The sequence below is a fragment of the Beta vulgaris genome, chromosome 8, assembly GCF_026745355.1.
Source record: "Beta vulgaris subsp. vulgaris cultivar EL10 chromosome 8, EL10.2, whole genome shotgun sequence".
Taxonomy (NCBI): domain Eukaryota; kingdom Viridiplantae; phylum Streptophyta; class Magnoliopsida; order Caryophyllales; family Amaranthaceae; genus Beta; species Beta vulgaris.
This window is the reverse complement of record NC_079209.1, coordinates 31,494,117-31,516,837: the sequence shown is the minus strand read 5'-3', so window position 1 is coordinate 31,516,837 and position 22,721 is coordinate 31,494,117. Positions and strand designations below refer to the sequence as shown.

The 22,721-nt window shown below is 34.4% G+C and overlaps 2 protein-coding genes across 9 annotated transcripts; both read right to left on the bottom strand.

Annotated features, from left to right (window-relative positions):
* Positions 1-1,079: 1,079 nt before the first annotated feature.
* LOC104901285 (serine/threonine-protein kinase MHK) lies at positions 1,080-11,302 on the bottom strand. 8 transcript variants are annotated; one of them, XM_057391055.1, is made up of 20 exons: positions 10,416-11,284; positions 10,211-10,296; positions 8,727-8,751; positions 8,368-8,625; positions 8,167-8,245; positions 6,975-7,043; positions 6,792-6,881; positions 5,355-5,493; positions 5,122-5,224; positions 4,937-4,989; positions 4,757-4,823; positions 3,913-4,021; positions 3,766-3,831; positions 3,588-3,656; positions 3,454-3,514; positions 3,271-3,375; positions 2,800-2,834; positions 2,657-2,702; positions 1,545-1,620; positions 1,080-1,392 (listed from the first exon to the last, which is right to left on the bottom strand). In XM_057391055.1, exons 4-20 carry the CDS (start codon positions 8,373-8,375, stop codon positions 1,260-1,262), a joined length of 1,308 nt encoding a protein of 435 aa, XP_057247038.1. In that variant the 5' UTR covers positions 8,376-8,625; positions 8,727-8,751; positions 10,211-10,296; positions 10,416-11,284; the 3' UTR covers positions 1,080-1,259. The 8 variants fall into 8 exon arrangements, with proteins under 8 accessions (XP_057247038.1, XP_048490446.1, XP_048490445.1 ...); XM_048634489.2 differs by having other exon boundaries at positions 10,211-11,284; XM_048634488.2 differs by having other exon boundaries at positions 8,368-8,751.
* A 1,233-nt stretch (positions 11,303-12,535) lies between these two features.
* Positions 12,536-21,163, bottom strand: LOC104901288 (protein DETOXIFICATION 24). The gene is given in 11 exon segments (XM_057391060.1): positions 12,536-12,794; positions 12,946-13,179; positions 13,642-15,049; positions 15,124-15,210; positions 17,806-17,933; positions 18,472-18,510; positions 18,513-18,703; positions 18,783-18,839; positions 18,920-19,006; positions 19,580-20,121; positions 20,675-21,163. Coding segments are annotated over 9 exon segments (1,434 nt in total). The 5' UTR covers positions 20,939-21,163; the 3' UTR covers positions 12,536-12,794; positions 12,946-13,179; positions 13,642-15,010.
* Positions 21,164-22,721: the final 1,558 nt, after the last annotated feature.

The window sequence follows — 22,721 nt, the reverse complement described above, 5'->3', positions numbered from 1 at the left end:
ATAATCCTTCTAACATTTTCAAATGTTCCTTGTGTTACCTTGACAATATGTTAGCATGTGAAAGTAACTACCTGGATGAATCAAAGTATCACGTGTTGATGTTCTTTATATGGTTACAACAAGACTATACAAGGTTATAGTGATATGTTTTGCATCAAAACTAATTCTCCAATATTTGCTTTTAACATTTAAATGAGAGCAACCGAAAATACTATTTATATAAATTATTATCAAATTACTTTAGTACTTACTCCGTTCTTTAATAGTTACGTTTTCACTTTCGCAATTGTTAACAAAATAGATTTAGCATATAAAATGACGATATGTCATAATGTTGAACTTGATTGGCCATTTAATATCATTTTTGTAATTTTAAAATTGTCACCCATCCCCTTGACCTCTCCATAACTAGCGGCAATTCCTCTCCTATTTCCTTGTTAGTTTTTCCCCTAAATTTGAACCAATTGATATAAAAATAGCTTGAATATTAAAATCGAATAAATTTGGCAGCTAAAACAATTATCTTCAAATATTCCTGATAATTAGTTCTTGTTATAAAACGATAGAGATGAAGTAGAAGTAAATGCTAAAAGGGAATGCCAATTTTCAACGCTACATACAACATACTTTTCTTCTGTGATTTGCTGATTTTGACCTTGAAATTCAGTCTCTTAATAGCAACTTTCTTGAATTTAGCAAAAGATAGCAATATGAGTTCCCATTGAAGAGACAAGCCTGAAGGTGTTAAATCCTCACAGAAACACACAACTGCTGCAACATTCACAACCATCATGCCAACAACAGCCCTCACCAATCACCATCATCAACAATCAGTGTTCGTTCAAACCGCCAATATAATTTTGGTTAAAGCAGCTGATTTGAGAGATGGACATGAAGTAATTGTTGGGCTCAGAAAGGGTGGGGTTCAAGAAGAATGCACCCAAAGTTGAGAGCAGCATTGCCAGAAGGGTTAAAGCGAGACTGAAACAGGGACGTGCTACACACACAGTAGGTAGCAGGCAGCAGCAGCAGCATAGTCTTACATGACGATGAGAGAGACGGAGTGAAAAAGTTGCAAGGGACAAAAAATATACTCTTTACATAAACAGCTATAATATATTCACAAATCGCTCCAAGGAGCATAATCACTGTGATCCCTAACATAATTATTTTAGTGTTGGAGAAGGAAAATAAATGAAATAATTACATCTCTATGCTCCCTCCACATTGAAAAAAAGAAAAAAGACGTTAAGAGTCAATCAGAGGTAATGACTCGGCTGGTGGGGGGAGGAAACAGCCAATAATGGGCCATCTAAAATACCTGGCTGCAAAGCTGCAAGGCCGAAACCTCCTGAATGAGGAACTGCAATTGGAGGATGCGTAATTGAACTCCTAGACAAACCGAAATACAAAAGCTTAGATATCAGAAAACAAAACCAAACAATAAAACAGTAATGCTAAGAAACTGATAATAATCCATGAGTTTCATGTTCACGCTACACGGAGAAACTTATTATAAAACAACTTCAAGTTAGTCCACCAACCTGAATGACAGTGACAAGGACGGATCAACTGGAGGAGTCGCCCCATTTCGGCAAGGTGAAAAAAGCGACCAGAAAACTGTATTACACAGAAGAATTCAGTTCTCAGTTGCTAACAGAATCCAAGAATAAAACTTTCTTATATAAGGTAAGCAAATAAAGAGTATGATTTAGCTTGAAAACGGCAAGCACACAGCATATTGCCCCACCCTTACAAGCAATACGTTCTTTCTTCTCTCATTCATTTACAGTTTCCTCACCAAGGAAACAAACAATACAGCTAAAGTTGGGACCCTATAAACATATAGAGCAATATTTGTGCCCAATTATCTCTACCTATCTACAGTGATCTCAGTTTAAATTTCACAATTCTACATAGGTAGAGATAGCAATATGATTCAGTTTAGGTATATGATTCTTCGCTTTCAGATTCCAAACATTTCCTATTCAAACAAAGGCATATGAAACCAAGTTAGTTATCAAGGTACGCATAGTCCAGATCTACCATCCTTATTTTACGCAAGGAATCATTTAGAAAATTCTGATACAGCTTTTTTGGGTCAAAAATTTGAGTAGTATAAGGTTTATGTACCTTCTAATGATACATGAGCAGATGCAAGAGTTCAAACTACATGAAAAAGCATCTGTGGGTACAGCATATGGATAAGTAGGAGTAATTTGGTCTCAGTGGAACCTTTAGTAAGGTTTATGTACCTTCTAATGATACATGAGCAGATGCAAGAGTTCAAACTACATGAAAAAGCATCTGTGGGTACAGCATATGGATAAGTAGGAGTAATTTGGTCTCAGTGGAACCATTAAGACCTGTAGGCTGAAAAAGTATGTGAAACCAATCAAGTGATGTATGTGAGAATCAACGAGATTATGCAGTTGCATGAGACTTGTAGTTAGGGAACATGTGATGCTTGAGTGAATTTATCAACCCCATGACTGAACAAGAACCCAACCTAGTGGTAGATTTCAGCAACAAGTGTGACGACATACCCACTAAACCACTTCTCTAACTTTGTTTCCCAAAATAAGCACTCCTAGTTCCGTCAAGATAAAAGAAGAATCTCTAAGACTAAGAAAATTATAGGAAACAGAAATGGTACCTGACTGCTCTGGATGATCCTGGAAACTAGAGCAGAAATATACATCCTGCAAGGTCAAGTTTATAACTTTTCATGATAAGCAGAAGGCAGCTACTTTCAAATCATATTGAACATTATTAGGTCTTTCATATTTATATACTAACCTGCCGTGTGCTTCCAGATACATGAGGTCCCATCTCTGCAAACAACAATGACATAATGCATATTAGGATTAAAGATCAAGGACAGAAATTAAAGCTCCGGGAGGGTTTAAACTTCAAAAGCACCTTTTAATGGGGTAAAGCTTGCGATGGAAGACTTTATATGGACAATTCTATAACACAATATCTTAGATATAGATATCAGCAAGCGCCAACTTTCTAACAGCACTCTCTCAAGAAACAATTGAGTGCGAAAATAGATAAAGTGAAATTGATGGTCAAGCAAGTGAAGAATCTCACTAACACTGTTTCATTCGTCGAAAAGCCACACATCAGTTTATCTCCAACCATGAATAACCAACACTACGTAGTTGATATAAAAAGTGATTCACTTGATTAATTTTCACTTTTGGTGACCTAGAGATGGTCAAGGTGACTGCAACCTATAGAAATGACCATTGCTAGATTTCTCACCTAAACTAGATACGCCAGGGTTCACAGCCAATGTCAGGCCGAGGAAACAATCATCTGCCTTGCTGTCAAAGTCCCACAAGTTCAGCTCAAGGTTTGGCTTTGTTTCTGTCAAGTAAAATGGCGGTTAAACATCATCAAAAATTATAGAGAAGCAGGCATACAGAGGTAGAATTCAAAGCTTACTTGTATAATCTGGCTTACTATGAAAGGGATCATGAATGGGACGAGGCACCCGCAAAGCAACCTGCCATAGCTCATGTTAGGTTAACAACTAATAACACGAAAGGTATTCAGAACTAAATTTTATTATTACATACATGGAAGAATGGATGATGTAGTGCCTGTTCTGCTGTTGGTCTCTTAAGTGGATCCCAAGAACACAGTTGCTGGAATTCAAGAAAGTCATTTATACAAATGCACAAACAAAAAGCGAAAAACATGACCAATAATTAAACATTTCACAGCCTAAAAAATTGTCTACACAAGGACACTTACGCTGATTAGATCAATAGCTTCCCCATTAGCATTTGGGATAATTTCCGACAGATTTGCAGGCAACATCTGCGCATATTAGGCAAAATCCATAATTTTGAGCAAATAGCTGCAACATAAAATAGATAAAGCAATAAAAATGCATCTCACCTCTGAATAACTTATACTGATTAGTTGAGTGATGTTCTTAGCTTCAGGAAACACAGCCCAATCTGGAGCACCAAGTACACAGCATATTTTGTATATCTGATCTGTTTCACTGTCATAGATGGCGTATGAGAAAAATAATAGTCTATCACCAACTATGAAAATTAAGCATGGAAAGTAATATATGCACTTCAATTCAGTCTTCAACTATTTTGCATAAACAAGATAGAATATGCATAACCTTCTCAAGTAGTACCAGGAGAATAAGAAATTTCTTAATGGAGCCAAAATGTGGTCATGTGTCATATATATTTCCAGTGCAAAAGAAATTGCAACACTCGTATAAAAGGTGATCACTTCAGGACTTCATTTGATCTCTGCATTACCAAAGGACACTGCAACAGAGATGTTTATATGCCAAATTTTTTATTCTATGCTTGATTTTTTTTTATAAGTCACATGTGCCTGTTATGTTCCTAAAAATGGTACAAGCCAAATTTCCTGTTATACGAGATCAACCACCATTATGACAACAGTACTAGGTTGTACTTGTCATGTGCAAACATTTTAACATAATTTTCTCATTCTAAGCCAGACACTTAGAAGCAAGAAAAAGAAGCAACCTTTATCAGGCATATCTTATAGGATTATAAACAAAACGATAACATTGTTTGCTATTCCCAACAGAACAAAATAAGAGGCAAAACATATAACACACAAGAACGTATACCATCAATTGAAGAATACTCTTGTGAAGAAAGAATTTCATCGGATATTAACATCTTTAAGGAAGCTTAAACCTATTATCTTTTCACAAGGAGCACTAGAATTGAAAAAAAGCCATTACCTCTCTCCAGGGAAAATTGGACACAAGGTGAAGAGTTCAGCAAGTACTGCACCAACTGCCCACATATCTGCAATAATACTTAGTTAGACCATACATGGAAATGGACTGATAAATAGCCACCTAATAGAACACACTAAGACGTAACAGTTGGACATATAAGTGAAAATCAAGAGAACAAACCAATTGCAGGGGTATACAATGAAGACTTCAACAGAACTTCGGGGGCCCGGTACCTGGCAGACAACATTAGAGCGCAAGAGATGACGTACACAGGTTTATACTTCATACACATGAAAGATGCGGACACACATAAAAATTCACATAACTATAGGGGATCAGAGGACATGTTTGGGCAAAAAACTCACCAACGTGTTGAAACATATTCAGTATATGGAGGCATTGATGAAACTTCTCTGGCTAGTCCAAAATCAGCAATTTTGATCACATCATTGGTCACCAGAAGATTCTCTTCAATGGACAAGGATCACGAGAAAAAAGGTGAGGGTGCAAATTAATCCATGTTTAAGGACAGAAAATCAATATAATAGACATTCAATTAAAAATTCAAGACATGCTGAAACCCCAAGGCTGATCGTACCAGGTTTTAGATCCCGATGAAAGTATCCATTCCTATGCATGTGTGCAAGTCCCTCAAGGACCTGGGTCAAAAAGTTTCTTATCTCTTCTTCAGTAAATGGTCTCTGTCGGTCCTTCATTATTTGATATAGATTGTATTGCTGAGAGAACACAAGTTATCAATGCCAACTCTAAAAATTGTTTAACAAACAAGTTATCGTGATACCAGCAGCCACACAAGTGAAAACACGTCCAGAAAAGTTATGGTGTGACTGAACTGTTAAAATGTCTTAAAACAGAATATGTTGCCTTGACGTAGTAGCCAACCTTGTTCTCTTCTCTCTCTGATTCCAAGTTTTCAACACTCGTTTTGCCAATTTTGAAAAATAATAAACGGAACCAAGCATGAAGTCAAGAAGAAAAAATGCACCATTTAGCTTTCATCTTCCGTATTTGGAATAATATCATTGGAGTGAAACACAAATGCCAAAAATAGATATGGAATTCAGGACAAGAATATACTTTTACAAAAAAAATTGAAAATGATAATCTGCTTAGATAATTGATTCCTGTTTATGAACTGTGCTATATTCTCATAATAGCAGCAAAGCTGGAACAGAATGAATGAAAATGCCAATTTCTAATATCAACTTATTGTTTTTTCCACAAATAAACAAATAAAGTCCGTTTAAAAGACTACCTATCCACCAAGTTCGAAGTTCAAACAGAATCCACTCTTTTACATGCCAAAAATGACAAGATGACATAACGAAACCCTTGGGAAAAGCCTGAAATTGACTTGTAAATTATAATCCTTGTGTATAGGTTAGAAACAAAATGATGCAAAAGATGCACTTCCCTAGTCTGAAAATTGGATGCATTGATAACGATGGAAAGGGATGAGAAGTACAATATTAGGATTTTGCAATCCTACATCATCAGTCTTCTTCAATTAGCCTCACTCATCTAATAGACATTAAAGAAGTGATACCAAACAAAAAAGACAATTCAACATCACGAAAGGTGATTCCAAAAAAATTCAACCTTTACCCTTTTAGCTGGATGGATGTATCAGAAAACTATATAGGCAGTACAAAAGAACTACACTTAAATTGAGCTCAGACGGACACTTCAGTTGTCCAAACCCATGACCTGGATACGACATTTCAGGGAGGGAGGGTCAGATTTTAAATGGAAAAGGATGATGGTACTGGATGAGGGCCAGAAAACTAGCACCCTAAGACAACAGACAATTTGGTGGATTCTCATCAGTTGCTTAAAAGATGGAACAAGTTTTCGTTCCACCACCTATCTCCTTCTCATTCTTTTCCAACTTAAACTTTTTGAGGTACATGACGTACATCAGAACCAAAAAGAAAAGCTAACTTATGTACTATAGTCACTGAGTAGTAAATATGTTACTTGAGAGGCAAAATGACATAAATGCTTAGAAACTTACCATATATTCAAATATGAAGAACAAATCATTATTCTCTCTCACAACTTCTTTCAGCTTTATGATGTTGGGATGACTCAATCGACGCAGAGACTTCAAAAAAATAGAAGTAGCTTGTTATCACAACATGAAACTAAATTGTGCCACAAACACAACAGAATTAAGCATGGAAAGCATAAGAAGTACCTTTACTTCCCTCAAGTTTACACATTCTTCCCAAAAATAGAACTTCCTTTTCATTTTCTTGACAGCAACCTGTGAACAGAAAATTAAACCATTGATTAGGCTAGCAAACCAAGTCTAAACATGAACTCTAACCCCCACCACCACCTCCACACAACCACCACCATAGTATATATAATACTACAGAGAAATCCAATAAAATAGCAGAAAGAGATGGACCGAAGTACAAAAAGTTGACGTAAATGAGATCCACATACAAGAGAGTAAAAGTAATCATTTTTCATTACAAAAAGTACACTGCTAAGTTGAAAATGCAGGTAAAATACGTAAAGGTGAGCCTCTCCATTTCTTTTCATCCATTTCCTATCTTGATATGGTGACACGTAAAAAAATTCTAAATAAAAACCCTATATCTCCCCTAAATGCATTCTCAACCATTGATCTAAAAGATTGGTCCATACATTCTTTATAGGAAACGAAGATTATCCTGTCTCTAAGGTAAAGTGTAGCTAGTAGGCTTATTGAGCTCAAAAAGCTTAAGATTTAATAAACCTAAAAAGATTGTAATCCGAGGATCTCGAAACTAAACCCGCATATACTAGTAGGAAAAAACAAACACAAAATACGAAAGTGTTTATGAGGAAATAAGAAGAAAAATTAATTTATTTCCCTCAACAATAGTACTTTGATTATTATTAGTTCCAACAAACCAATACAATATCATTCACTTTCTCTTACAAACTTGTTTTCCCCTAACTTGATAGTTCCTTCCACATTATCAACAACTATCTACATGCATCTATAGTAGCTTAAACCTCATTTTACATACTAAACATTAACATTCTCACCACAGCTAGGACACATAAACATCACCATTAAGGCTCTTAATCCTAGTAGTTTGTAACATATCAAATCTTTCAGCTTCCTACATAACTACCAATTTAGTTAGAAAGCTAAATGACAACCAAGCTTCCTAACCATCATGACTGTTACTACTTGCTAAAGATTTCAAGAACATAATACTTCCATATTCTTTACACATTCTAACTCACGCATGAGCATGCCACACTTTCTGCATTGTCATGTGTGCTAGACAAAATTCATCATGTTCCTTAAAAAATGTTCAGTGCTCCAAAAATGTTGGAAATAAAATGAAAACACTACCAAGTAAAATTATATTCAAAGGATGCCTTACAATCTCATAACTCTCCCTATTGACAGCCTTATATACAGTTCCACAAGTTCCATCTCCAAGCTCCTTCAAAAGTTTATATCTGCAGCACCACAAGAGCATATAGTTTAGCTATATCCTTTTAATTTTTCTTTTCAACATTAGTCCTTCCTACATAACAAAATTAGAGCAAATGCGACGAATTCCACATAACACGAAACTTACCTGTCCATTATGTACTATTTCGATCACACTCCGATCAGAAATATCAGTGGACCTCTAATAACCTCCAAACATAGGTTTCTTTAGAAACAAAGTCTTTATCAGTTGCTTGTTGATGAAGGTTAATGTTCAATTGCATCACAAGATGAAAAAATTTGTTGAAGACATGCTTCTCATCGTACAGATTTACAAAATCCAACAAAAATCTATCAACATGCTTAGTTTCAGCCGCTACGAGCTGCTACATTCAACTGGTACCATCTAAAACCCACCAGCAGGAAAATTAAAAGTTGCTTAAGCAAAATTTGGTTCACTTTAAAGAAAACAAATTAATCCACTCAATAAATTTCGTTTCCATTTACTTCTAATCTTTCCCATGTGGGACACCTGCATAAGAACAAATAAGTTTACTGTAAATCAAACTATACCCCAAAAGATATATGAAGACCAAAACACCTAGCAATATGGAAAAAAAAAACAAATCACAAAAGAAACACAGTTATCCAAAAATATTAATCTACTCCCATATATTCAATAAGAAAATCAACACAAATTTCACCCAGAAACCTCAAATCTTTATCAAATTCCCCCATTTATTTATTTTAGTGGATGAACAAAAATTATAATATTTTTTACCATATACTCATCGAAATTTTTGATGTGCTGAGATAAGAACCTCATTTAAATATATAATTAAACAGCAATTTAATCAGTGAGCCCTGATATTAATCAACAAAATTTCAAAAATTAAAGTTTTAATTTTTCTCAGAATTACAACAAGCACAGTATTAAAAAATACCCACAAAAGTGACAAAAAAAATTGTAGAATGAAGATATAAACTTATTGACAGAAAAAGGAAAATAAACAAAGGGCTTAAAACAACAAAATTTATGGTAACATTAAATCCTTAAAAAACAAAGCACACAATTCACAATTACACAAACTCAATAACTTTTGATGAATAAATTCACAAAATTAGTTGGAAAACAATTTTAACAAAATAAATTATCCTAACAACAATGTAACTATAACACACTAAACGCAAAAAAGATAATATATTTTTTATTTATGGATCATGAAACAATCTTGATATAAAAAAAAAAATCCAAATTACATCCATAATTTAATTTACAAAAACAAAAAATCTGGAGCCAAAAATAACGATTTTAAGGGAACATAATAAAGATCGAAATATTAAAACTCACCAAGAATGTTGACAAATTGCAGCAAAAGAAAAAGGAAAATTCAGAGGAGAGAGAATGCGAATATTCGGATCATGAACAATGTAGCAAGGATTATGTTGAAAAGAAGTAGAAGAGGAGAGAGAAAAATAGGAGGGAGGAGAGCAGGGGCGGATCCAGGATTCTCGAGCAGGGATAGCGCAACTTTACATTACTAGAAACTCAAAAAAAAAAAGTTCGTAATTACTAGATTTCTCATTCACTAATCATCCATTCCCACAATTACAATAATAAACTCACAAATTTCCAATTTCAACAACATATGATATATCACTCCCAAATTTTCACAAACTCAACAACATGTAGAATATCACTCTCAAATTCCACAAACTCAACAACATGTAAAATATCACTCTCAAATTCCACAAGTTTGAATATTCAATAACAATCTTACTTATTCTTCCAACTCAACAAATTCAAATATGACGACAATCAATCAAAACTCAACTAACAAATCAAAATTTCAACCTAACTAAGAATCATACTTCACAACAATCACAATTCACAACTAACAATCAAAATTCAGCCCAACATTCAAAATTCCAACAATTGCAAATCTTCAACCGTTAAGCAAATTAAGGAAACTTCAAATTTCAATGGTTACCTGAACAACTGTGATTCTGTGAACTGCTTGTCGCCCTGTCGGAGGCTCGGCGTCGGAGCACTCGACCGGTTTATTCAAAGTTCAAACTGCCATTAGAGAGGATTAGAGGAAAGAGAAAGAAAGTTAACCCTAATTCTAAAGGCCTAAACGGCTAAACCCTAAGAAAATTAAGGAATCATTCACGAAATTACAGAAACTCAGTAACTCATCATTTTTCTGATTTTCTCTGAGACTCCGACGACGCGACGACCGACGGCGACGACCGAGAGGAGGCGACCACTGAGAGTCTGAGAGGAGGCGAAAAGCCCACGACTTTGAGGAGGTGACGACCGACGACTGAGAAGAAGCGACGACCGACCGCCGACGACTGAGAAGATCTGCGACGAACGGAGAGGAGGCGACGAGTGCTGAGTGAGAGATCTGACTTTTGAGTTTTGTTTGAGAGTTAAGAGAGTGAAGAAAACGCCGCATAAATTTCAGCAAGAATGTTGACAAATTGCAGCAAAAGAAAAAGGAAAATTCAGAGGAGACAGAATTCGGATCATGAACAATGTAGCAAATTATGTTGAAAAGAAACAGAAGAGGAGAGAGAAAAATAGGAGGGAGGAGAGAAAAACAAGTCTAAATGGAGGTGGGCATAAATTTCGCAGAAGAAACTATAGGAGAAGAAACGAGAGAATTCATTTATCTTTTTTATTAAATAATTAAGAAAAAGGAAAATATATTCCAAAAGCAAAAATTAAAAATAATAATAAAATATAAAGAAATAAAAAGGGTAAAGTATGAAAACAAAACACTATTGCTTCGTGGTGGTCCCGTTAATAATAGTGGACCTTATTGTATGTAGTATTGTTAAATGTTGATAAAATATTGGAAAATTAATTTTTTTAATGAAAAAAAGTGGGAATGATGAAGTTACTAGATTGCCCTTTTGAGAAGTGTGGGTGTAGGATAAGTTAGGGTAAAATGACAAAAATGGGGTTTACCTAATAGGAAAGATAATGATTAATTAGTTGTTTAGAGTGGATAAGATTAAGGCATTTTGGTCAAAGTATGTGAATTAGGGGGAATGAGAATTGCCCTTTTAAAAAGAAGTGTGGTTACTTTCAAAAAAAAAAAAAAAAAAAAGAAGTGTGGTTTATATTTTTGTGGTTTTGGATTCTTAGATGAAATGACGGAAAGTCCTTAATGTATACCAAAGGGGTTGAGATTTGAGTTGTGTTGTTGTTGAATTAAACAAAAGCCCATAATTATGACCTGGAGAAGGATGCACCAAAAGTTTTTGTATATATTATAATAATTTAATACTTCATATCTTCTTCTATAATCAAAATTTGCAGAAAAAAAGATAAACTGAACTCGTGAGATACTCTCAAGGTTTATTAAAAAAAAAAAGCCAAGGTATACTCCAACGTTTTACAAATTCATAAGGTGCTCTTACGACTAATAAACATTAAATTTTGCAGATAAAAATCCACTACGACATTCTTTTTAGGTTCTTAATTAGTTTAACACCCAATCTCTTACCTTTTCCCGGCCCGTACTCCATACCCTCGCTTGATTTGTAACTAAAGCACCTAAACGACCACGATTATCATCTTCTCACTACTTATGACAGCTCTCAAGAAATTAAGAAGTTAGTTAATGAAGAAAAAGCTTCTATTGGATTCAATAGAAGAAAGAGACTGACAAAGTCTAGTTTTTTTGTTAGTTGAGCTATGGTGAAAGTTAGTTTTAAAGATCTCAAGTATTTTTTTTCTTAGAAAAAGAACCTCAAAAGTACTTATGCATTTTTAAAATAATAAAGGTATCTCTTGAATTTTATAAACTACAAAATTACCTAGGGAAAACTTGAGAGGATACATAATTACATATCCACAAGCTCATAAATTACTGGTAGATTTCTTTGAAGTGCTACCACAAGAATGGAGTTAAGTATAAAATTGGGTACTCAACTTTGCCTTTTGTTTCAATTTGGGTACTGAACTTTAAAAAATTTCAGTTTAGGTACTCAAAATGGTCGTTTGTTATAGATACTGAACTTTGATAACTTACCGTTATCAACACACAAAAAAAGGTAAAATATAACATGGTATCAGCTTTTAACTTTTTGACAAACTTTTTGACCTTTTTTTTCTCTCCTCTAATTCCTCTCCCCTTTATTCTCTTTCTCCTCTAATTCCTCTAACAAAAACCTACCAATCTTTACAATATTTTTAAAACAAGACAATTCAATAACTTTACAGAAAAACAAAATCAATCTTCCATCAAACAACAACATAATCGATTAAACCTCGGTTTAGAAAAGGCCAAATTACACATATATAAGCTGAAACTTAGATATTAATATTTTAATAAATCTGAATATTATTCAAAAATGGGTGAATTATGAACTATACCATTTCTAAAAGCTATTCAAATGAGAATATAAGAGCAACTGGAAAAAAAATTCAAAAATCATCGAAAAAACAAAGGAAGAGTAAATTAAACTTCCAAAGAACACTATAAACTCGAAATTCATCCTCGAGCTCGCATTCCGTGACTTGAGGATCCAAATTACCAACGTAAACTCATGCCATTTTTCCTGCAATTTTGATACATGACAAATTAGATGATAATTCAACAATTATAATCAAAATAAAACGGAAATTTACATGATAATATAGATGATTTTTGTCATTAATTGAAGGAATTGAAGATGAAAAATAAACGAGAGGAAGTGAGGAGAGAGAAACCTTAGGGTTTCGACTTTCGGTTAGATATAAAAATATTGTAAAGATTGGCACAAAGGATTTTTTTTTTAAATACCGGAGCCCTCTGGCACCGAAACTGTAGCACAACGACCACGAGCCACAAACAAACCAGCCACGACACTCGAACAACGCAACCAAGACGTTGGGAAACGATGTGAACTACCGGTGAAGGAGGGGACCGAGGACGCGCGACTGAGGCAGAGGTTTGAGGAGAACCTACAAAAATTCATCAAAACCCAAAAAACTCAAACCCACAAAACAGGACAATAGAAACCCACAAAATTTCATCAACCCAACAAAATTTCTCCACAATTTTCAATCAAATTTCTCAATTGGGTCAATCAAAAATCGAATATTTGGATAAGGGTTTGATGCAATAGAGGGATTTATAAACGAATTCAAATCTGGACACTAGCTTAAATGTCAATTTATTATCCAAAATGCTGAAAAAAAGAGGAACAAATTAAACCCCAAAAGAAAAAGAAAAATCGAATTTTCAAAGAGGAGAAGATAGGAGAGAGAAACTGAAATTGATGAACATGATGAAGACACAAATACGGTGGAAGTGTAGGAGAGAGAATTGGAATCAAAGGAGTTGAAGAAGGTGAAGAGAGAGAATAGAGGGGAGAGGAATTAGAGGAGAGAGAAAAAAGTTGTTGCCTCAATTTTAATCAATACCTCATCAGCCTTTGGACCAGGAACAACAACCTCAACATGCTACAACATAGACAACAAAACCTTAAAAAGACTTCAAGAGAACAATTCAAATTCTAGATATGATTTTTTTGCTTTTTAACACCTTTTAAGATCACAATTTTTAAAATAACCACCTTATAAGTTTATTTTTTATAATAACCATCTTATATGACCTAAATCTCCTTAAATACATATCAACTGACAGATTTCATAAAAGATTTTTTCTTAAAGAAGGGTTTAAACCTTATATACTTTCTAGTGAATAAAGGTGGAGGTGATGAAATCGTTCTTAAATTCTTTTTTAGGACGATTTCCTTGACGAATCTATCAATTGGTAAGTATTAAAAAGATTTAGGTCATATAAGGTGGCTATTTGAAAAAATGAACATATAAGGTGGTTATTTTGAAGAACATGATTTCATAGGTGGTTAAGTAAAAAAAAAAAACCTTCTAAATATTATGAAAAACAACCTATAACTAATCTGTAAAAATTTGTTTAATATCCCTAAAAACTCTAATGAGAATAATTCCTCCTACCTTTATATTCCTATTGAACTACTCAAACTCATTTCCTCCCTTTGCTCTTTAGCACAAGTGCACAAAACATTTGCAAGAGTTATCGTTCCTAGCTTCTGAGACCAGTACGTCTGGAAGAGACATGAAGATGGGAGAGCGAAATCCAAAGTTTGCCAACTGTCATTTTTCGGAATAAACATATTCTATAATTTCAGAAATATATTGCGTGAAATACATCATTTTCTCTATATCAGATTTTAGCCTTTCTTAATGCAAACGACCACTTGTGAGTTATGACTTATGACCATAATGATAAGAATAATGAATCAACTCATGCATCAAATATTCAGCAGCAGCTACACACGAAAGATCACGTCTACCTTAGTGCATTTCTCTGCACAGAGAGTTTAACATCAAATATTCAGCGGCAGGTACATTTGCAGTAAAAAATTTGCAGAGCAGGCTGTACCCCTGCTTTTTTATGTTACAACCAGATTGCTAACGCAGCATGTTACGAGGAATACAATCCAAAAAAAAACATATCGAGGATACAAAAACTTTTTTTTCGTGCAAGCTACTGCTATACTGCTATACTGCTATACTGCTATACTAAGCTTGCTGCACTTGGTTGTGAGCAACCATGCAAAGAAGACACCAAGAAAAAAGGAGCCAAGAGAACCCCAAAGAGGGCGAATTGTGGACCTACGAGAAACAGCCAAACAGGTTCAGCAATGCAGCCCTTCGAGTTTCGACGAAGTCAGTGTGAACTGCTACCAATATGATGGTCCTTGTTCTCAAGAATTGGTATAGAGTTCTGGGTTAAACTGTTCTGATTTCAGGAAAAATGATAGAGACGCTTTGATGCCTTTTTAACCTGTAAATTGGGAAGAGGTATTACAAAAACGACTACATGAGGTCAAAGAAAATGCGAGTATAATTGGACATTACCTCCTCTATCCAATCAATTTTCCATGTAAGGTAGAGAAGAGCTATTGTCTGTGTGACCATTCCACACATCATTCCGATCCATATCCCCTACAATATGATATAAATGGAGGGAAGAGCTTAGAGATATATATCATCAAAGTTGTTGTTAGAGCATGGCCACTCATGGTTTTTTTGGACATCAATTTGAGTCATGAACCTTGATCAAATAAAACATGGGGTTGCATCCATGGTTTTTTTTTTTATGTTTGTATTTGGATCATGTTATGACTCAATCCATGGTTGGTCATCCTATGGCCCAAACCATGATTGGTCATCTTATGACCTAAGCCAACCATTTATGGACATGTGACAGTATGTCATAAAGGTTATTTTTTTATAATTCAAGTTATGTAATATGAATAACTTAAAAAATACAAATTAAAAAAAAAAAAATTTCACCAATGGTCCTATCTTTCTGAGATCTATAAATAGATATCCATTTTGCTATATTTTGACATACTTTTAAAATTAATTATTTTTTCTTTATATTGTACGCACATGAATAATTATTTTTCAAAGTTTTTATTATTGAACAAGTTTTCTAATCAAAATTAATTACTACCAAATGAATTTATTTAGGATCGTTAATATACAAAATAATTTAGAGTATATAACAAGTGGGATAGAGAAGGATGATGTTTTTTTTTTTTTTAAGTTATAAGTATGGTGCATTTATCAAAATGAGTCATAATGCATGAAAAACTTTTGTAAGAGTAGAGAGAAAGTTGATGAGAAAGAGGGATATCATTTTTTTTTGGAACATGAGTGGTCATGCTCTTAATGAGGCAATGTTGCCTCTGTCCTTGATAATTGGCCACATATGATCTCGGGTCATTTTTACAAAATTGAATTGAATTGAAAAAAATTATCACTTACCACAAGAATACCTTCACCATAGTAATGTTGTCTTTCCTTCGCGATTCCGATTTAAGGGTATTATAAAGAATATAATGAGAAATTTGATTAATGTACAAAACATAGACTATGACATACTTCTCGTTCTTCAAAGTTCTTATCACTTTTACTTTATTCCATTTTTGGTAAGGAGATCTTCCTCTTTTACCCTCCTTTGATCCTTCATGGATCCCACTTGGTCCCTTTTTTTAGGGGTGAAAAGAGGGCGGGGATTATATCAAATCAATTTTCGCCAAAGCACGTCAATTTTGGGGAAACAAGTCCAAACATACATACTCATCATTACCCATTGTATAGTACTCTACGTTTACTTCGACACCCAGTTGTACCTCGCGTGTGGACTCGACACGACGCGCGACACACCTCGAAATGGGTGTCGCCTATCAGACACCCATTTGGAAAAAGTGAGAAAGAAACGTAGAGAGAAAAGGGGGAACAATTACCTAATTCATTGCACTTGCCTTCACAATTTGTAATTTATGACATGATATCGATCATAGCGGTCGAGTTGAGTTAAAATTTGCTCGAAAAACTCACCGAAAAAGTTTTGTCATTACTGGTTAAAAGAACTAGAGAGAGGGAGAATAGAGATAAAAGATGGCGTGATGGGGAAGATTAATAGTGTAGTGCTTTAGTCCTTGGGACTTGGGTGCAACAAAAAATAAAATAAATGTGAGTTGCATACAGCTGTAAAGTTACAACTCTTTTTAGTCAACTTTACTTTTATTTTATATGCTTATGACTTATGAGTTCTTTTTCTTTTTAAAAAAATCTTTCCTAACTATTCCATTCGACGTGAGCTTTCTTCCTCTTTTTTTCTTCTCCTTTTTAAAAATTCACTCTTCTTTTTTTCACTTTTTATATACTGTGAGTGTTTAAGTTAATAAAATTGAATTTATATTAATTTTGAAAAAAGAGATAATTTTAAAATTATCTTTTTATCAAAATAAAGTGTCGGGAAATTATTTCCGACACTTTCAATGATAGACGTGTTTAGAATATTGGTCAAGACACCTTCTTGACCGTGTCGCCTATCGGCCAAAATTTTGGAGTAGGGTGTTGATCCTCCGATCCCTACTTGATACGACACCTATATACGTGTCGGAGTAACATAGATCCCACTAATTGGTCCATTAAATTATAAGTTTATAAGTATGCCTCAACAACTTTCTCTCTCTTGTCCAAAAGTAAAAGGACACATTTTTCATCAACTCCCACATTTTTCTTTCTTTTTGATGCTCAAGTAGGTAGGAAAGATTAGACAAACGAAGGAGGATAATTTTGGACGGCCTAAACAAGAAGCGAGGCCTCAGGGCAACAGTCTTATTTCTTTTGGGAATTGGGATAGTAGGAGTAGCATATTGGGTATTACACAGATGAAGTCAATTTCAAATGTTATCATGCCAAGTTGCCAACTGGTCCATATAGTTTATTTTAAAAAAGGCATTTAAACTATATGAGCATATGGTTGCAAAGACAGATCCTTCAATGACCAATATTTTGAGTTCTCCCCAACGCAACAATCAAAATTCTGATCAACATAGCCCCGAAGTTGCTTTCAGTTTAAGATCACAGAAATAATATTCTATGGTTAATTAACAAGTTTGAGAAGTAATATATACTTCAGTGACCATTGATTAGAGAATGTGTCTTTCTAAACAGCGACTGTCAACTATTACCATTCATTTAACAAGTATGATCAGTTAGTTGAGTTTTAGAAATTCTTACTTTAACCTCCATGTTTCCAGCATATGCCAGTAGAACTCCAATCGGGATCCCGATAACGTAATATGAACACACATTCACAATTGCAACCAGTCCTTGTGATCCACACCCAATTGCCACCCCTAAAGAATGTAAGCGTTAAGATAAATCATAAACAACCTGAGAATTAGCAGAATTTTCAGAGCTCAATTTAGTTTCACTACACTTGTTTAACAAATGACAAAACGGTGAGCCAACTCCCTTACAATGTCTAGTAAAGCATGTGTTTCACTCGAGTTCTAAACAAGACAAGCAAACACAAACCCAAGAAGACAAATAATGAAAAAGTCTGTGATGCTCAGACTCTTCATTGCAGCTCATGCATCTATACTGGAAGTCAATAGTCCAATTGGGTACAGACACTTTATCACTTGCAGTTCGACCAAAAGAGAATAATTAACACTCTACTGAATACTGATACCTTCAAGTTAGGAGGTTTACTTTAGATTTCTCAATCTAACCTGAATATGATACTCGCAATTAAGTCTAAGAATTTTAATTTGACAAGCCAGATTGCTACAAGCAAACATAATCACAGAATTCGTTACAGAAATTTGTTATTGAAAAGATTCAAGCAATATTAAAATTGATTTCAAGCTGAATGAATTAATAACAATATTACTTACCGATAGTACGGTCCAACATTATTAAGAAGGATCGAAAAGGCAGTGGGATAGAAAGTTCAGACACAGCTTTTGCTACTTCCTCACTACTCGTAAACAAATAGGAAATTTGATGGCCAAATGCCAAACACAAAATCCAAAAGAATATGCCAATTATAAGTGACGTGTATAAAATCACGTCAACTGAAAATTTTGCCGCTTTGCCATTTCCTCTTCCAAGTTCATTTGAAACCCGTACACTATGGAGAAAGTTGTATGCAGTGAGTAATGCTGCTCCTAAAATATTAAACAAGTAAAACTTAACAGTAAGAGGCTTACCAAACTGCACCTAGGAAGCCAAGGCTTATCATGAGTTCCCATGTACTCACGTTGAGGCTGAAAAGTTTTCAGTAAGATTTAGTTTTCTAGTGAGGAAAACCAAAAGCATATAAAAGGATTCAGCTCAAAACCCTTACCAAATGGAAAAGGCAGAGATGGCAACGGTTGCATACTTCATGTATCCTGCTAATAGAACTAGAATAGCATTGTACCACACCTGGATGCTATGGAAGATACCAAAAAATCCTATTAGTAGACTATAATAATATAAACTCAGCAATGAGCATCCATGTAGAGACTACCTAATGCGGACATTGCTCAATTCTTCTGCTAATTTTAAAGGACGAAAAACTGTTGAAATTGGTAAAAACTTAAGTGGTTGTAACAGATTTCATCCATTCATAATCAAGTACCAATTCTATTATCATAGTAAGATGATAGCACTCTAACTTTTATCATTCTTTTACAAGCACTCAAGCTTGAAATGTTGGTTCAAATAAGAACATCCTTTGCCCTTGTTAAAAAAATCCGATTGCCAAGATCCTATTTGAAGCATTTTGAGTGATCATAAACCCTCCCCTCATACACCATAAGAAACAAAAAGATTATGAATGACGGAAAGACAGAAATCACAGAAGTCAGCAAATCTAGCTTCCCTTTATGCCAAGAAGGTGGCACCTCACCTAGAAACATACTAATTTATACCTACCTCAGCTTCTAGTTTATCTATGCATGTCAACAGCAACAGAAAGAAATTGACAGACCCGAAATGCGATATATAGACGGAGGAGATCTACCAGAGCATTACGCCTGAAGATATTGATGACTTCAGGACTGGAATTAGATCAGTCAATGCATCTCTATGAAAACCATTCCATGTAAGTGGGCACCAACCTCCAAATATGTAAACAGCCTCACCAAGCACCTTCACCCCAAATGCAATGATGAGTGCAGTCATTACCCCTGGAAGCCCCCAATCCATTATGTACACAAAAATCCATGACAGCAAGGCATGGACAAAAAACAGTATGGCAAACAGCCATGTAACCACCATATTCTTATGTTGTGCTTGCAAATACATCTGCATTGTCATGCCATAAACATTGAGATACATTATGGGAATGAACCACAGAGAGATTTTTCCAGCAGCTACAGCAATTTCCTCTTCTTGTCCAAGAAGTCGGAGGAAAGGTGTAGCGAAAACGTAAAACGGCACCATGGCAGTTGCTACACCAGTATTTACAATCCATGATTTTTGTAAGTGCACTCCCATCATCTCATATTGTTTAGCCCCATAAGCTTCCCCACAGAGAGTCTCCGTTACACTTGCCATGCCTAGCTGAAGAAATATATAATATAAATTTTTTAAGTGTATTGCATTTGTACCTTAGGTAATGAACTTATTAATAAGAGGAGGAAGATTAAATGATACTAAAAAATTATGCCTTATGATTGATTTTGATGTAGATATCAACAAATTTGCTACCAAGGCTTCATTCTTTTCACCTATTTTACTCGGACTTTTCATTTTACCTCTTCCTCAACATTCCAACATGGGTATGGATACTTTGAGACTTGAACCAAAATCACAGAAATTTTTCATAAAAATAGACATGTAACTGTGTCTGACATGGGCACCTAAGTTTGAGTCACATAGCTTTTCACCTTATATAGAATATTAAGTTTCAAGAAGTTCTGATAGAGGGGCAATAATCTTGGGTAAGAGCTACGCAATTCATTTACACAAGTAATATGAATTCACATAAGGTGCAAGTAAGTTCATATACATTCACGTACTGGCTAATAAGTTCTGATAAGAGGAATTCAGGTGAAAAGAATGAAGTCAGGAATGAAACTAATTAGAAAAAGAGCAAGGAAATACAGGAGCTCACCAAGATACCATTGGCGAACCGTACAAGTATAGTTTGCACAAGAGCATAGGCAGCAAGATCCACTTCCCTAATATGCCCAAATGAAGCTTGTGAAACCACATAAGCTCCATAAGTCGTCACACGACAGACCATTGCAGGAAATGCAATTGCCCATACCCTTTTTGATTCTTCCCAAACTCTTTCCTTAAATTCCTCAACCTTTCTTTCATCTTGATGTACAAGGAGCCTCGCTTCCGGTTTTGGAACCACATCCATTTTCTGCATACAGCACACTTCTCACATAAGCCAAACTAAAAAATAGGACAGAACAACAGAAGCTACTGAAAAGATTCACCTCTCAAGCACAACCCTTCCCCCTTCTTGAATTTTTTTTGAGTTTCTTAATAACAGATATTAGAGAAGCTAATTTCCTTCATTCATAGTCATCTGTGACAATCAATTATTATAGAACCCATATTCAACAATTATTTTTTCTGGGTATATTGAGCATCAAACCTTTAAGAACCAATTGCATTAGATCTGAAGATTCAACTTATTACTTAACTATAACAAATTAACTACCCCACAAAAATCCAACAAACATAATGGATTTTAATGGAGTAGTCAATTCATGAATAAACATAATAATATACAGTTGATTAAAATTTTCTAAAAGGAGTGCTAACGCATACACAGGATGACAAGAATACTAATTTTAAATGAAGTCGATTAACAAATTGCAATAAACAATATTGATGTACTTGTTAATCAAATCCACACAGCAGAACATTACTAAAACTTAAAATAGCAAGTAGTACAAAAAGACTGACATCTTACTATTTTAATTTTTAGTAATCTGCCTATATTCTAATGCAGGAGTGAAAGACAAAAATAATAGCTCCGGAAATCTTCTTTAGTTTATGAGTATGGAACTTACTAAAAGCTAGAGGGCGGAGATTGGAAACTTAATGGTTCGCGCCACAAATGTAAACGGCATATCCCCTACTAAAATGGGAGCCAGCATTCTCTGTAGTACACACCTCAAAAATTTGGAGTTTATTGGGAAATTGGGAATACTTGATTTTCTTGACCATATAGTAGTATTTCCTCTATTTCGAAACCAAGCTAAGCTTCACCTAGTGATTGGAATTGTACCTTGTTCAATTCCTAGTAAGGGGACTAAAGGTAAGATTGCCCGAGAAAGTATTTGCCCATATTCGATATGGGGACATTTACCTATATCGGTGGCAAAGTTGTAATAAGTACAAAAGCAAAAGGTGAATAAATTGTAATAAGCATAAAAGCAAAAGGTGAATAAGTTGTAATAAGCATAAAAGCAAAAGGTGAATAAGTCATTTGAAAGACTAATCCAATTTTCTTTAAGCAAACAAATACAGATTTTAACTGAATATAAGATTTATATTCCAATTTTATATGTATGTATGGCCTTTATATATTTGTCCTCTAGTGTAAGTAAATTTTCTTTATAATTAGTAAGAAACAATTATAAATAACTAACCCACTTTTAAGTATATGTTGTTTATGTATATATATTTTTTGTTATAATAAGATTTCTATATAAATATGTACAAATGTCCAGCAATAAAAAGTTTGAACAAAAGGATTTGTTTTTAACTATTACAGATTTTACATGTATGCCCGTATATAGTATGAGTAAATGTTCTTTATAATTAGTAAGAAACAATTATAAATAAGTAATCCACTTTTAAGTATATGTTATTTAAGTATATGTATAAGTATATATATGTTATTATAATAAGATTTGTATGTAAATGTGTATAATTACAGTCATGACATTGTGTTGCTGTTGATCCGGATATTGATCCGGACTACTACTTGGTTACAATGCATCTGCAATCCAGGCCCACTGTTAGGGTATTTCGCATGAAATGTAATATCAAAATTGGTAGACTTGATAAGTTGTGGGAGTCTATGGAGGGGATAAACTCCGCAATTGTTACATTGTACCATGAACAAGCGCTTCTTGATCTTGAAGCTACCTTTGACAGTGAAGGTGTTCTTGATGGGGATGTTATATACGTCGTTA

Coding starts and splice junctions, on each gene's coding strand:
- LOC104901285 (XM_048634489.2), bottom strand. Junction 4,824..4,936: donor ATTGTATACCCCTGCAATTG/GTTTGTTCTCTT, acceptor GTATTATTGCAG/ATATGTGGGCAGTTGGTGCA. Junction 3,832..3,912: donor TCAGTATAAGTTATTCAGAG/GTGAGATGCATT, acceptor TAATATGCGCAG/ATGTTGCCTGCAAATCTGTC.